Below are 17905 nucleotides of genomic sequence, written 5' to 3' on the forward strand. Positions count from 1 at the left end.
ATCATGTTCAGTCTGACATTTGCTATTGTTTTTTTCCCTAAAAGAAAACAAAAACTTGATTAGTTCCAAAAATAAAACATAAAGAAAACCTCAGTTGAGAAGCAAACCCTGTGGCTTAGAAGCCATCACTCTGATTAACAGCACATAAGTGTTACCTGACGAATGGGTTCCTATCTTAAATGCAATTATCACAAATTCCTCATGGTCCCCACTGTGTTTATAGTTTATGCCCAGCTCTTGAAACAATAACTCTAATAGCAATAGATGAAAACCTCTCACCTCAGCCCTTGGGCCAACTAGACTGTTCTTTCCCACCTCAGTCGGCGGGGACCCTGGAGGGACATGTCAAGCCCTGACTTTCACAGCTATCCAGGAATGTTTACCTCACTTCCCTGTCCTCAGCAGTCTCTGCATCTACTCCTGGACATGGGCTGTCCATTGCCAGGGCCTGCTGAGACAATCAGGACAAGCAGGACCCCCACCCTCAGGAAACCCGTCTGCCTGAGGAATTACTGGCCTCCACCCTGGAGAGGACTCTGACACGCGGTTGGCAGTACCAGAGCAAGGGACTTCTGGCCGTGGGGCTGAAGCACCATCAGGTCAAGGGGCCACTGGAGTACAAGAGTGTCAAATCTAAACTCACTTCCTCCAGGAAGTCAGGGGTGTGGAGAATAGACAGGGATCATGCAGAGGAGAGAGACTCAAGGGATTAAAGGGAGGTGGGAAGGGTCATGTGGTCTCTTCACTAGGAAAACTGAAAGGTGGGGATCCCTGGGTGGCTCAGCGGTTTGGCACCTGCCTCTGGCCCGGGAAGTGATCCTGGAGACCTGGGATCGAATCCCACGTCAGGCTCCCTGCAGGGAGCCTGCTTCTCCCTCTGCCCACCCCGCCCCCCGTGTCTTTCATGAATGAATAAATGAATACAATCTTTTAAAAAAGGAAAACTGAAAGGATCTGGCAGGCATTTGTGTCACTGAGAACATACTGTAAACAAGCATGGCATTTAGGAGGTATAATTTCCAAAATTTGATTCAATTCCACACATATTACATGTCTATGGGCACCCATCACTGTAGCCTGGGAACTTACCTCATGTAGGTTATTCATGTTTTGATCACAGAGAAGAGTAGTAGTGAAAAGGGAGAAAATGGGGATGTAAAAGCAGGTCAGAGGAAGATGAAAAGATTGATCCAAAGCCATGTGATCATCAGAGGCACTGTCACAGCCAGGAGGCATCTTTTGTGCTTCATCCACCATTAGTTTATTGCAAAGTGAAGTTTTGGTTCAGAACAAGACAGAAATAAGTCCACCAGGAACAAATTACACTAATTAATGAAGTCAACTCGACAGATAGTAATAGGTATTTAGTATCAGCTAAAGTCAAAATTTATTAACTATTCAAATGTTCAAGCTGTACAGATTGTTTTTAGATGTACATACAACATATTTATATCATAACAAAGTCAAATTATTATAAAATATTTCCTTAAGGACCAAGGATGCTTAGAAGCCTAAACCACTAATTAATTAAATATTTGATGCACATCATAGGTACTATTAAAAATCTAACATAAATACGTAAATCACACAGCTAAGAAAAGCTATGACCCATATGATCACACATTTTACTAACCCCATATTAAAGTAGAAAACAAAATTGTGCCACATAAATTGAGCTGATTTTAACAATCTTTTTATTACAAGATAGAAACTATGTCCATTTAAACCATCATTCCTAAAAGAGCTACCAAACAATAAGATCATTACCTGAAATCCCAAAATACACATAATACAGTCGTTACCATCCAAATTACCTTCCCTCCGGTTTGATACGGTACATCTGATTCCTCCATGAGATATGCAATGGCCATTAATAATGACAACTAGCAGTGATTATGAATACACAGTGGAAGTAACAGAACTGGCCATATACCCACATGAATCATTCCCATCGAGAATAAGGTCAATAAAAATAATGGTTAAAACCAATACATAATTGGTTCAATCGCTTGCTATCTTTAGCAGTAAATGTCACACCACATTACACATAAGTTTTTCCATAAAATCTTGACTTGCCAAAATGCTTTTTACTCTCGGTTTAGATTACTAAAAATGAAAAGATGTTCGTCTTCTTCCTTACCTCCACGGACTTTATCAGGCCTGCAACCACCAGGTACACAGGAAGATGAGGAAATGGAAAGACAACGTGACCACAGCTGTTTGCAAAACAGAAGTGCTCTATTTTAAGGCAAGTATCTTTATCACACACATGCACAGCATTAATCCACTGGTGAACTTTCTCATATGACGGTACAAAATACAACAAAAAACTGAGGTATAACTTTACTTAACATAAATTCACGTCAGAAAGTATAAAGACATTCTCAATGTACTTAATATATTTTACCCATACATAAATAGAAAACTCTTTTCAAAGTTCTTGTATGTCCAGAAAGACCCAAGATTCTGAATTCTAGAAAAAATACTAGAAAGTAAATACTCTTAAAATCTTTGCAATAAGGCTCTCCACATAAGGCTTTACCTTTGATATAAGGCTACTTCAACTTGGTTTCTGAAAATAGCAAATATGTGCACCAAAATTTAAGCTATTCTGAACTGAAGAGAGGACTTGGTCTCGTGTAGCATGTGAGACAAGCTTAGTGAGCAAAATCAATTTTAGTATATGTGCTGCCGAAGCGAGCACTTAGTGAGCAAAATCAAACTTAGACAAAAAGCAAATTTTAAAATACATCAAATAGAAACTTTTCCTATAATTTTTTAACATAAAACTGAACCATGGTGATGTAAAAATGGTTGAATGTATAAGGTACTTTTTAGTGCAAAACAGACATATATACGTATATACACACTTTTTCTTAAGTAATTTAATTAGAATATAATCTGTAACTTGCTATGTATAATATTTAAAAATCTACATTCTGTGACTTTACAAAAGTAGATATATTCTTTATTTTCAAGTTAGAAATGTCATAACAGATTTACCTTTGGATATTTCCAGTCAATGGCTATATAAAATGAAAGATAACACAAATCTAAGTCTAAGGCCGTTCAATAGATTAACATGTAAGCCATCTGTCTAGGGCCCTAAAAGTGAAAAGCGATGAATATTACATAAGGTGGGAGAAAATGTACCCCAGATTTCTGCCTGTTCAAAAATGTAAAGTTTCTACGTGTTTTTAATTATTAAACAGTTTGATGCAATGACATTCAGTGAAGAAATCTGATTACTGACCATACTCGCACTAAAAATATTTTCCTTAAAATGCAAATAGATAGTATTTATTGTGCCTAAATATAAAAGCAAATTAATTAATTACAGGGTAAATTTTTTCCTGCACTTGTTTCCTTCACCGAACTTCTGGTGATATTAAGAGAAAAAAATTCTAATTATTTTCACCTAATAATTTAATCAGTTACTTTAGAAAAATATTGTTCTAAGGGGAAGTTCAACAGGAATTGCTTATTAAATTTCTGAATTAGATCAAAATAAGGGAAACAAAAAGGGGTTCAAAAAATTAGACTATGTAGGGGTGCCTGGGTGGCTCAGTTGGCTGAGTGTCTTACTCTTGATGTCAGCTCAGGTCTTGATCTCAGAGTTGTGAGTTCAAGCCCTGTGTTGGGCTCCACACTGGCCGTGGACCCTACTTAAAAAAATAAAGATAAAAATAAAAATAATTAGACCATAGAACTGAATGGATAATAACAAAAAAAGACAAATAATACCCAAAATTTAGAGGAGCCCCTGGATGGCTCAGTCAGAAGAACATGTGACTCTTGATCTGAGAGTTGTGAGTTTAAGCCCCACATTGGATGTAGAGATTACTGAAATAAATTAAAAAAAACGTGGGATCAAGTCCCGCGTTGGGCTCCCTGCAAGGAACCTGTTTCTCCCTCTGCCTGTGTCTCTGCCCCTCTCTCTCTCTCTGTCTCTTATAAATAAATAAAATCTTTAAAAAAATGTTTATTATGAATAGTACTGAGTACATTTGTAGCAAAGTATGCCTCTCTTTGAAACTTTTTTTCCTAATTATTTTTAGTAAATATGTAACATTATAAAAGTAGCTTGCCCAAAATCTGGCATCATAACTCCACTAAGTTTGATACCCACATTTGCTCCAAAGAATATTTACATTCACCCAGCATACTCATGAGATTTATTAAAAATGTAGCCATTAACCAAAGGCCTTTGGGGTATATGTACAAAATTAGAGAACTGTAAGTATGCAGTCAAATACTATAGCAATATTACTCATTTAAAAAAAAAAAAAAAGGCTGGTGGAGTTCTATCCATTAAAAGTCAGTCAGACTGAAAATCATGACCTTGTAAGTAATCTTCCAAACCATTTGGGGATGTGTTGTTTACAGATAATATTGAACTTTTCTCCAATTATTTTACTGACATAATTTCCTTGAGGAATTTTAGAATGATTATATTCATGGTGAGGGATTACATTTAAAAAAAAACTGGGCTTAGCAGGGCCCCTGGGTGGCACAGTCACATAAGCATCCAACTCTTGGGTTCAGCTTGGGTCACGATCTCAGGGTAGTGGGATCAAGCCCCAGGTCAGGCTCAGTGCTCAGAGCAGAGTCTGCTAACATTTCGCTTTCCTTCTCCCACTGTGCCACCCCGTGCTTGCTCTCTTACATCATGTACTATCTCTCTAAAATAAGTAAATCTTTAAAAAAATAAAAATAAAAATTGAGGCTTAGCATTTGGGTAAAGGACCATCAGGTTAAACCAAAGAATGGATCTTCTGCACAGGAGGTATTTTTCAAAGGGCATCTGCCTGGGTGAAGAGAGCTGCCAGTCATTTCTGTGTACCCCACAGGGCTGAGCACAGCATGGATACTTGTTAGGCAAACACTACTACTGTGTGCACACAAAGGATTTAAAAAAACAACTTTTCCTACAGCATTGCCAAAGTTTAATTAATTATCAAGTCTTGTTTTGGAGATGACTCCTTACCCCTCCTAGTAATTCCGTGATTCTTGCCCTTCCTGTAAGTACTATGGAAAGAGGCAGAAACCCAGTTCCAGGAAGTGCAGAAAGGCTCCTGCTTCTTGAGCTTTCTACCAAGGTATCCCCAAGACAGGCAGAAGAAGAGAACTGCATCCAACAGCTCTAACATGGACTGTTCATGAAGATGTAGCCAGCCTCTATACACTCTCTGGTATCCTGCCAGTATTCCTGTACTATCTGAGGATGAGAAGTGCAAGGTCAGGTAAAACCCCAACTAACAGGGGCGCCTGCGTGGCTCAGTCCGTTAAGCATCTGACCCTTGATTTTATCTCAGGTCATGGTCTCAGGGTTGTGAGCCCCTGCACTTGGCTCCACACAGGGCACAAAGCCTGCTTAGGATTCTCTCTCCCTCTCCCCCCGCGCGCGCGCGCGCGCACGCACACACACACACACACACACACAGAGTGCACGCGTGTGCTCTCTCTCTCTCCCCAAAATAAATAAATAAATCTTAAAAAACAACAACCAACCAACAGAAACACATTATCTTTCTTGTATCTATGCATCTCTGTATCTTTAGGCAAATGAACACAAACTCAAATTAACTCGAGTTAATGAAGAGAATCAGTTTAATAGTCTTAGAAACCATTAAATGTACATCAATTGATGAACCATAAAAACCAACAACAACAAGCACTACTGTGGCTTCAACCTGATTAGTTATCTTGTATAGATTTAGAAACTTGCTTCAACAAAATTTATTTCCTGAAATAAACTCAAGTCACAACAAAAATTTCCCATCTCTTCATTAAAATACACTTCTAGAATCCAAACACCTTTCAAGATAAAAGCACTGAACAAACTAGAAATAAAAGGAAACTTTCTCAATGGTGAAAGACTGAAAGTTTTCCCACTAAGATCAGGAATTAGACAAGGATGTCCACTCTCACATCTATTTAACAATATACTAGAAGCTGTAGCTGGGGTAATTCAGTAAGACAAAGAAATGAAAGGAAGAAAGAAGTAGAATTATCTCTCTTGGCAGATGATATGACCCTACATGTAGAAAACTATAAAGAATCTTCAAAAACTGTTAGAGCTGTTAAGTTCAGCAAGGTTCCAGGACGCAAGATCAATATACAAAAATAAGTTGTTTCTACACACCAGTAAGGAATAATCTGAAAGTGAAATTAAGAAAGCAATTAACAATAGCATAAAAAATAATAAATGCCTAAGAATAAATTAAACCAAAGAAGTGCAAACTTCTATACTAGAAATTATAGAACACTGGAAAATATTAAAAACTTCAGTAAATGGAAAGACATAACTGAATTCATGGATCAGAAGATTCAATATTGCTAGGATGGCAGTACTATCCTAATTGATCTACATTCTCAATAAAAATTCAATGCAATCCCTATCAAAATTCCAACTGTCTTTTTTTGCAGAAATGGACAAGCTAATACTAAATTCATATGGAAATGCAAGGGATCCATGAAAGCCAAAACAATCTTGTGAAAGAAGAACTCACACTTCCCGATTTCTAAACTTACTACTAAGTCTTTTCTGTAGTTCTGGCATAACAGATATATAGATCAATGGAAGAGAAGTGAGCATCCATAAATAATCCCATACTTCTATGGTAATCTGATTTTTGACAATTATGCCAATACCACTCAATGGGGGAAAAATAGTCTCTTCAACAAATGGTAGAGGACACTGGATACTGCCTCCAAAAAAGTGAAGTTGGACCCCTATCTTATATCATATACAAAAATAAGCTCAAAATGGATCAGACACCTGAAAGTAAGACCTAGTACTATAAAATTTTTAGAAGGAAACATAGGAGTAAATCTTCATGACCTTGAGTTTCCTAGATACAACACTAAAAGCACAAGAGACAAAAGAAAAGATAGGGACTACATCAAAAATTAAAACTTATGTGCCACACATGATACTACTAAGAAAGTAAAAGATACCCTCAAACTCAGAGAAAATATTTGCAAATCAAGTATCTGTTAAAGATCTGGTATCCAGGGATGCCTGGGTGGCCCAGTGGTTGAGCATCGGCTTTCAGCTCAGGGAGTGATCGGCCAGGAAGAGTCCCACATCGGGCTCCCTGCATGGAGCCTGCTGCTCCCTCTGCCTGTGTCTCTGCCTCTCTCTCTGTATCTCTCATGAATAAATAAATAAAATCTTAAAAAAAAATCTGGTATCCAGAATATATAAATAAGTTTTATAATTCAACAATAAAAAGACAACACATTTTTTTAAACAGGAAAATTATTTGAATAGACATTTGTCCCAAAGGATATATAAAGAATCAAGAAGCACATGAAAATACGCTCAATATCATCAGTCATTAGGGAAATGCAAATCAAAATCACAAATGAGGGGCGCCTGGCTGGCCTAGTCAGTAGAACATCTGACTCTTGATCTTGGGGTTGTTGGCTCTAGCCCCACTTGTGTGTAGAGATTACTTTTTAAAAAGTCACAACGAAATACTTCAAACCCATTAGGATGGCAATTATTAAAAAAAGAAAAGAAAAAAAATAAGGAGGATGTGGAGAAACTGCTGAAACCCTCATGCATTGCTAGTAGGGATGTTTAATGGTTCAGCGGCTCTGGAAAACAATGTAGCTATTCTTCAAAAAGTTATAGATAGTATCACCATTACCATCCAGTAATTCCATTCTTAGGCTTATATGCAAGGGAGTGACTTGTACACGAATGTTCACAGTAGCATTGTCCATTTCATCCCCAAAGTGTAAACAACCCAAATATTCATCAACAAAGAAACAGTTGAACAAAATGTGATATATCCACAGAACAGAGTATTATTCAACAATAAATGACTGAAGTATTGATTCTTGCTACAACATGGATAAACCTTGAAAAACATTACGTTAAGGGAAAGAAGCCAGACACAAAAGGCGACATTTCTATTTATGTGAAATGTTCAGAAAAGGCAAAACTCTAAAGACAGAAAGTAGATTAGCAATTACCAGGGGATAGGTGAGGAGGTGGAATGGGGAGTGACCACTAACAAGTACGGGGTACATGAAAATGCTCTGGAGTTAGAGTAGTGATGGTTGCATGGCTTTGTGAATATATTAAAATCACAGAATCGTACACTTTGAAATGATCAATTTTATGCTATGTGAATCACATCTCAATTTTTAAAATATGCTTTGTTAGGACCACCTCATATTTCATTAGTTGATAAAAATCCTCATTCTTGAGTCAAATATTTTCAGGATTCCTCAAACCTGATTTCACATATGGTAGCTTTTCAGTAAGTTGATCTGATTCTGACTCCTGTGCAGGCACGCCCTTCTCAAAGATATGAAAAATCAAATCTAAGTAACATATATATTAGGGGACAATTATACAAAAGAAGGTTGATTCGCGGGTTAAATAACAGGGTTTCCTAGGTGCGTACCTGTACACCTCCATTACTGTGCACATAAAATATGATGAAATTTACCGACTTTCTTCCCATACAAATGATTGGAAACCTATTTATTACAAAAAGTGGGATGCATCTAATGATTTCTTGCATGCTGTAGTGCTCCTATCTCTGCCTTGCACTGAAGCACATAAAGGTGCATACATTTAAAAGAATGTATTTAAAAAAGACATAAACAAAACAAAGAAGAAAAAGAAAAAAGAAGAAGAAAAAGATGCAAACGTACATATGTTGTTCAACTTCCATCTGATCTTTTAAAAACTAAGTTGACTGGAAGAGTTCCTAAAAGGGATTTCCCTTAAATTATTATAAAACAAATCTTATCAAAAGAAGTCCATGACCCATTATTCTAATTTACAACTATGATTTATACTATTTATTTCAAAACCTTCCAGATGATAAGAAAACCTGAATAAAAATTAAAGATAAGAAGTTAGGCAGTTTACCTTCAAGCAAACTTTCCAATTCTGTCCTATGAACAAAAACAGCCTTTCACTTGAATCTGGAAGCTAAGCCTTATAGGTTTCATGATTTTGCATTTTTACCTCCAAGTGTTTCATATAAAAGATTGGCTATGGATAAAACAATAAGACAAAATAAACATATGAACAGCTATGTCCACACACACACACACACACACACACACAAACACCCTCTTGTACCTGAGCTCCGGATTTTTTAAGATTTTATTTATTCATGAGAGACAGAGAGAGAGAGAGAGAGGCAGAGACAATGGGCAGAGGGAGAAGCAGGCTCCTTGTGGGGAACCTGATGTAGGACTTGATACTGTAATCCCAGGATCATGACCTCAGCCAAAGGCAGATGCTCAACAACTGAGCCACCCAAGCGTCCCCAGAATTCAGGATTTATAACTCAAATACTACTCTACCCTAAAAACGTGAAATTCTCCTCCCCTCTGTACTGTGGAAAAGGAAAGCATGGAATTCCACCAGAGCTGCAAGATCAAGCTTGTAGCAAACAGTTAAAAAGAAATAAGTAAGTTGACCAAATCACTGTATATTAAATACAGCAAATATACCTGTCAATATTTATGTGTCCTTTCTTTATTTTTTATTTTTTTACTTATGATAGTCAGAGAGAGAGCGCGAGAGAGAGGCAGAGACATAGGCAGAGGGAGAAGCAGGCTCCATGCACCGGGAGCCTGACATGGGATTCGATCCCGGGTCTCCAGGATCGCACCCTGGGCCTAAGGCAGGCGCCAAACCGCTGCGCCACCCAGGGATCCTGTGTCCCTTCTTTAAAAACAAAATACCTAAAAAAAAAAAAAAACAAAAAAAACCCTTATAACAGTACATACTCTGTATGTATGTGGCCTCTGCTCTGTCATGGGCAGAATTATAGGATTATTTCAAAACAAATGAAATAATTAAAGTCTAAGAAGAGGAAAGACTACCTAAAACAAAAGTATGTGAACTTCTAATTTCAGTTATAATACAATGCTGCATAAATAAAACAGTATCACTTCTTCAAGTATAAGTGACATACCATTACTTAGGTCCGGTAGGTGAAATCCAAATATTTATTCCCGCAGACTTTCATCCACTAAATGTAATTTATACTTTCACTAAACTTGGTATAGTGTTAAATCAAATGATTCTTACCAAAGCTACCTAAAATTAAGTTATAGCATAAATGTAGGTTATCAAGTTCCAGTCACTAACCAATCAATCAACTGACAAGCTTACACTAATTGTCCAGAGTTTAACTACTTATTGGGAATGTCTGATAAAATGGAAAAATATGGAAATTTAGGTCTAAGAGGGGAATTGCTAAAAGAAAAAAAAAAGTTAATCACAGAACAGGACAATACAATCATACAATCACACTGGCAGATAACATTTCCTTCGTAAGTCTCTGGAAGGTTCCGCAGCATGAGACAGAGCTGATAGGCCCAGTTCTCTGAGTATAGATGGGTCTGGAAAAGCAGGAAGTAAAACACCACATGAAAAGGCATGCTGAATAAACAGGGAAGTGTAGGTAGCCTTCCCTGACCAAAATGGAACTTTCACAAAACGTTCCACGAAAGGGGCACCAGGCTGGTTCAGTCAGTGGAGCATGCAGCTCTTGATCTCAGCGTCATGAGATCAAGCCCTACATTGGGCTTAAAGCTTACTTAAAAAAAGACAAAAACAAACATTCCACAAAAGTGTCAACCTATGTTACTTCTTATTTAGCTATGGCACTTCCTAATCTGTACCTCTAAATAATGCAATGATAACTATGAATTACACTTATTTGTATACATGTGAATGGGTATACAACTGTAAGTTCAGCAATTTAAAAACTTTACTGAAATATGAGTTCCCTATACACTGGTCCCAAGCCATCCTTCCTAACAACCAGGATATCTAAAAGGAATATTTGCTCTTTATTTGACCTATATAAGAAGGGCTCCATAGCCCCAAAGAAAATATTTAGAAAGAAATCCTTCACACTTTCTGATGTTATAAAATCAAACAGAAGTACATCAAAGACTATTGAACTAAAAGTCTGGAAACCAGGTTTCTGGGGCCTGACCTGACACTACAGTGACCAACTGTCCAAGTTCACCTAAGATGAAGGGATTTCCCGTGTTTTCAGTGCTAAAACAAAGAAAGTCCCAGGCAAATCAGGATGATAGCTAAATCACAAGCCACTGGGAGCATACTTCCCTAGCTGCTGACATATGGATAAGATAAAGGAAGTTTACTATGACCCTATGAAATATTTACACATTTGTTTGGATTGTATATCGCATGCTATAAGTGAATGTATGATCTTATGTAGGATCAGAGAGCTCTGGAAATATTTTGTGAAGCTATATGTTAAGTTTGGAGTTATTGAAGCTTAACAGTGAAGCATAACTGGAGGTTTCAGGTTTTTGTTTTTCATTTCTATAGCAAAGAGGAGAAATAAGTTGCTTTTAGAAAATATCAAGCCATAAAAGGTAATCCAACCTTTTATCCAACACCAATCCAATCCAACACCAATATCCAATGTAATAACCCCATCATTCCCACTTCCCAGGTCACAGGAGACCCAGGCAAGACATCTGGACAAAAAATTTAAAAATAGAATGTTACTTTGACTCACTGACAGCCACTGTGAAAGAATATATTTCTACATTTTTAAGAAAGTAAGAATTTACAAATATGTGGTTATAAGTAACTGCGAAACCCAAGAGCAAAGCAAATGCAAATGCGAGTTTCAACTAGCAACCTATGATAACAACAGAGCCATAAAAGAAAAGGATAAATAAGGCCTTGAATGTTAAGAGTATGTTTACTTTTAAATGTCTTCTGTGGGGATCTCTGGTTGGCTCAGCAGTTTAGTGCCTGCCTTTGGCCCAGGGTGTGGTCCTGGGGTCCCAAGATCGAGTCCCACATCAGGCTCCCTGCATGGGGCCTGCTTCTCCCTCTGCCTGTGTCTCTGCCTCTCTCATGAATAAATAAATAAAATCTTTTAAAAAATGTATTCTGTAATTTGTATCTTTAATCTGAAAAAATACCATTTTAGAGGATACAAGGCAAATTATATGTAAGATTAAGTCACAATCTCACATGTGGTAAAATCAACAAATGTTTGGCCATCCTCTTTCCTCACTGTGCATCCTAATGATTTACTGGAACTCATATAGATCCTAATGAAAGTATTTGTGCCATGAAGGTGGAGTTATGAGAAATGTCTAAAAGCATAACTAAAGAAGTCCAGGGATGCCTGGGTGTCTCAGTCTTTCAAGTATCCAATTTTTTATTTTGGCTCAGGTCATGATCTCAGGGTCATGAGATTGAGCCCTGTGTTGGACTCCGTGCTGGGTGTGGAGCCTGCTTAAGATTCTCTCTCTCTCCCTCTGCCTCTCCTCTGCTCATTTTCTCTCCCCCTAACGTCCAAAAAAAAAAAAGTCCTACCAAGTGATTTCTTCAAGGCAGGCAGATTCAGGGAAAGTTGTAAGAAAAATGCCTCTGTTCCTAGAAAATGACAACATCCACGATGTATTTTTTTTAGCTCATGAATAAACTCTCTCTCATCATCATTCTTAGTAAATGGGTAGCTGAGCTGTCATTAGAATTAGTCATTAGAAGTCCTTAGTCTGAAAAAAAAAAAAAAGAAAAAAAAAAAAAAGTCCTTAGTCTGGCATCACCAATGAGAGATTTCTTGTTATTAAGGGCAGCCTCAAAGTCTGTGTGTTCACGTGCGTGGCTCCACAGGTACACATTTGGCTGTGTGCTTCTCCTTGCCTCTTCACACAGAAATTTCTTCTCCTGAATCAGTCAACAATAGCCTGTGCCCAAATCTGTCCACATATTGTCACAGATATGAAGGTGTGTGCAAGAAAAGTGGATCTCAGCCCTCAATATAGTTAGAAACTATTTGGGGACATAAGACATATTCCCATGAAGCCTTCCCAATGCCAGCAGAATGGATGGTTACCATATTTTTATTAATAATATGGGGATGCTAACATCTGCATCTTATTTGCATGAATCACAAAGCCTTAAACAAAACAGGTAGGAAAAAATAAATCCATGCCATTTATTTCAAATATAGTAAAATACAATAAATATACAATAAATAACAGAATTTATTTTGAGTATATAAGTAGCATACTGGTGTGCAGGAGTAAAAAATATAGGTGAGATTCTTTTAATGGTCAAAATATTACATAAATTCAGAAATTAAGGAAAAGGGACAGTTTTGCTATTATTGCAATGGCAATGGCAAATAAGTGTGGTTTCTCAAGCCTTTTTCTCAAACCCCAGACATGTGTTAAGAATAAGCTGCTGGGTGGGCACCTGGATAGCTGAGTCCATTAAGCTTCTGACTCTTGGTTTCAGCTCAGGTCCTGATCAAGGCTCAGGTTGTGAGAGGCTCCAGGCTCAGCTCAGAGTCTGCTTAAGATTCTCTCTCTCTCTCCCTCTCCTTTGGCCCCTCCCCCCACCCACTCATGCACACGTGTGCACGCGCTCTCTTTCTCGAATAAATACATAAATCTTTTTCTAAATACATAAATCTTTAAAAACTAATAGTAAGCTGCTGTACTAGGTAGGTAGATTTCTAGATATCCAGGTTTCGGCCCGAAGTCCTCCACAGACATACTTATACTACCTGTACTAATTGAGGTCCGAACTAGATGATGGCTAATACTCTTCTAATGAACATTTCTATTCTTTGATAAATACATCCAGGTCCTATTCCCTCTCCACCCGCCTTCTCCACTCCCATAAACTACAGTGTACAACGTTAAACTATTTGTGAATCTATGACTTTAATTTTTCTGTTTATATATTGACCTCTTTATGGCAACTGGTTAACAAAGCAAAATCTTAATTCATACTGCTAAAACTTAGCATTAAATAGTCATCAGTTTTATATTTTCTAGTCCTAATAATCTACCCAGATTAATGTGGCATATTGTTCAAAATTGTACAAAAGTTTTGGTGTAGCTGCAATTCAAAATGGTGAAGCTCAGATCAAATAATTATGTATTCATTGTTTTTAGCTGGCTTAAAAATTGGCTTAGCTACATAGCAACCAAGAGTAAGGAAATATTTAATTTCTCTTTTTATGATAATCCAGTGACAACATCTAAGTATGACTTTGGTATAAAAAGGCTACATAAACATCCTTTCAACCAGAAAGTCTTATTAAACCCACGGAAAAAAATTAAGAGAAGAAGATAAATATGGGTTGTAGTATCAAACTTTCTATTATCGTTTTTATGTTGGAAATATTCTTGTTTAGACATCTGAATGTTAGGACAATTATCACCTAGTAACAGCAGTGGATTCAAGTAAAATGAACTCCAATAAAATGCTACACAATAAAAGCTCTCCTTGTTCTGAAATACCCAGTTGAGTCATTTCAGTAAATAGATAAAAGAAATCCAAAATGGAAAAAAGGAAACATGCTCAAGTTTCCATGAAGCTGTATATGATAAGGTGAATAATTGAAACAAAAATAAATCAGGGAATTGAGAAATATGCTGAAAAGTTTTTCAAATACTACCCTTGCTTGCATCTAGCTCCATTATACAGTTTAAAATTTGGCCAAATTCTTAAAGTATTTGTTAAACAGTTCCTGCATGTGACATATGTTTCCAGGATACTTCTGACATTGATATGAGAGATTATAAAACATTTAGAAATGAAAATGTTACTCTCCAACAAAAAACACTGCAACTTCCAAGCTTCTTCTGAATTCATAAAATGGGAAAACATTTGGAAAATAGTACCTTTCAGTTTCAAAATGTTCAAATAATATACTTTAAAACAAACACAGAAAGTGTAATTGTTCAAGGCGGAGACAAGCCTAAATAAAATAAGATGCTAAAATTTATTCTAGGAGTTATTACTTTTCCTTTGAAGTCTCAATCCTATTTACTCCATTATAAATAAATTTTTTTATCCCTTCAGCTGGGAAGGATAATTTTTACCCTACCAACATGATAACAGTACCACTGCAGTGCTCACCCAGCAAGAAACGCATGATGAATAGGAAGTAGCATCAATTCTTTCTATCAAATGAAGTGTATGCAAGAATCGATTTGCAATGCATTAATTTAAGAACTCAGCAGAGAGGCTTCTACTATATCTGGCTGATCTAAACTTGAGCTCATGATAACACTGCACAAAGCTATGGTAGATAAAAGTGATAGGTAATGCCAATAGAACAATCCCACTGACAACACAAACTCCTCCAAGAATTCTTCCAGGCATGGTGATAGGATACATATCTCCATAGCCAACTGTAGTCATAGAGATAATCACCCACCAGCAGGCAGCAGGGATGCTGGCGAAGTCCTTGTTGGATGTTTCCAGGTCCAACCCATGTTCAAGAAGCTGGGAAAGTGCACTAAAGATTGCCATGGCAACACAAATGAAGACGAGTAACATAACCATCTCTCGGTAACATCGTTTGAGAGTCAAACCAAGTGTCTGGAGACCAATGAAGTGACGGGCAAGTTTAATCACCCAAAAAATCCTCATCATTCTAAGCACCCTCAAGGTGACTCCAGCCCTCTGGAGTTGAGAGTTCTCGCCCGTAAATACTGTCATTAACACGGAGATGTAATACGGTGTGATTGCCAGTAAATCAATGATGTTCAGGGGTCTCTTGACAAACTCACACTTGTTTTTGGAGACGATGAATCTCACGATGCACTCTGCAGTGAACCAACCTATGCAGATAGCTTCAATGATCCTGTCAAGAGAACAAAAGAAGAATTGATCATTTTATTTTTAAGCATTTTAACAGCTCTTCGACATCTTCAGATAGTACTGACAAACTACTTAAGTTACTTTTTCCAGAAAACATAAAGAACAGACAGCATTACCAACATCATCAGACTCACCAGGACACAACAGAGCAACAAGTAATACAATTCAAACGAAAATTGAACTTGATAAAGTTTCTATTTATATTACTGCATGTAATACCACTAAGTATTTTTTTTTTTGCTTGTCACTAATCCTTTAAAAAACTGATCTCTGGGGCACCTGGGTTGCTCAGTGGTTGAGTGTCTGCCTTTTAGCACAGGTTGTGATCCCGGAGTCCTGAGACCCAGTCCCACGTCGGGCTCCCCATGGGGAGCCTGCTTCTCCCTCTGCCTGTGTCTCTGCCTTTCTGTGTGTCTCATGAATAGATAATTAAAATCTTTAAAATTAAAATAAAAATAAATAAAAATAAAATAAAATCTTTAAAAAAAATGATCTCTTATTTGGTGTTTTAAAATTACTTATATGCAGCTAGCCACAACATGAAATGTTACTTATTCTATGAGGACAGTGGTTCTCAACTGTGATGCCAGTTATGAGATGGGTCAGAATGATTTTGTTTCTACAGAGAGTGGACTTACCCAAGTTTTTGCTGATTTATTGTTTATTGGTAAATAAGAATGAACTCAAGATCATTTCCTAAAATGTTACTTGGCTTTCTTTTCCTGTACGCTTATGTGGGAAACACTGAAGTTGAGCCACTTTTTTTGGTTTTGCAGGAGTGCCAGTGACCTTACCAGAACAGCACCAGGTTATGACCATCCTTATCACAAGGGTCACCGTGGAAAGAAGGCTGAGGATTCCTACACTGGGGCAAAGCAATCTCTAGATTCTTCCCAAACACCCACTAGTTTGTTTGTTTTCCATAGCTATTTTTATGCAACGTGTATTTTAAAATATAAGGCCACATTTTACCTAAAGCAGTATTTACCAACCTTTCCGCATCACAGCACGCATTGAAAATAATAATATTTATATAGCACACTGGCAGCAAGGGGTAGTATTCTTGAAGTAGAAGACACCAGCCCGGGGGCTCTGGCTACCCTGGCCCTTGCCTGCACTCCTCAAGGCTGAGGAAATTAAATCTTAGCACACTGTTTTAGAAGCCTTGATCCAGAGAGAGAGGTAATTCTGAGGTATTTTTAATCGAATTACATTTTGAAACTCTAACTAAAAGTTGTAATTGTTATCCCATCATTCATTTTTCTCCACATAATTCTTTCCCACCACTTATCTAGACCCAAACATCAGAAGTACAATGAAGAGACAAGAAACTGGAGTAGGTGGGATGCAAGGGTCCCTTGCCTTGAGGCAACGTTTTGAAAAGAATTAATGTACAGTCCACAAATCACAAGTTGCATTGGAGGTTACTCGGGAAAATGAATAAATGAAATGAACCATGTTCCCCTATCCTAGAGCTGGCAGGGCTGTAAAGGTTAACTGTACTTATTTATTGAATAGGTAATACACTCACATGGTTTAAACTTAAAAGATGAAAATAGAGAGTATAAGAAGATAATTCTCACTTTTGCCCCATTCCCCATTACTGGAACCCAATCCCTTCAGAGGCTCTAGGGGAGAATCCACTCCTTGCCTCTTGCAGCTTCTGGGGCCTGTGGGCATTCTTTGGCTTGTAGCTGTATCTCACTCCAGTCTCCGCCTCTTCCTCCTCTGTCATGGTGTCAAATCCCTCTGCTTCTTGTGAGGATATATATGATACCATTTAGGGCCCACTGGGCTAATCCAGGATAACCCTCCATCTCAAGATCCTTAATTTAATCATATCTGCAAAAACTCTTCCGCATATAAGTAACACCTGCCGGTTCCAGGGATTAGGACCTGATATGTTTGGGGAAAAGTGGTGTTTTTCAACCTACCATACCAAGTCAGCAGATAAAGTCACAGCTTCCCCCACTGTTTCTCTACTGCATATTCTGCTGCTCCATGGATTGCATTCCCCTGTGCTTGGCAGTAGCTGCCCTGTCCCCACCAGACCATCAGTAAAAGCTGCTGCAATGATAGCCTCTTTGAACCTGGCGGCTTAGAAAAGTGGGAGAGTAAAGAAACTTGGCAGATCTAGAGAAGAGGAAGCTGCATTTTTTTTCAATATACAGTTTTCTTTTTTTTAATTTTTTTTTATTTATTTATGATAGGCACACAGTGAGAGAGAGAGAGGCAGAG

General features: G+C 37.6%; 1 protein-coding gene across 1 annotated transcript in view; it reads right to left on the reverse strand.

Moving 5' to 3' along the window:
- Positions 1-14893: 14893 nt before the first annotated feature.
- KCNG3 (potassium voltage-gated channel modifier subfamily G member 3) overlaps positions 14894-17905 on the reverse strand; it is a 44299-nt gene continuing 41287 nt past the window's right edge. Inside the window, exon 2 of the mRNA XM_055327460.1 lies at positions 14894-15650. Coding sequence (XP_055183435.1) covers positions 15005-15650 — 646 coding nt within the window. The 3' untranslated portion in view covers positions 14894-15004. The remainder of the gene's footprint in view (positions 15651-17905) is intronic.

The sequence above is a fragment of the Nyctereutes procyonoides genome, unplaced genomic scaffold (genome assembly GCF_905146905.1).
Source record: "Nyctereutes procyonoides isolate TBG_1078 unplaced genomic scaffold, NYPRO_anot_genome, whole genome shotgun sequence".
Taxonomy (NCBI): Eukaryota; Metazoa; Chordata; class Mammalia; order Carnivora; family Canidae; genus Nyctereutes; species Nyctereutes procyonoides.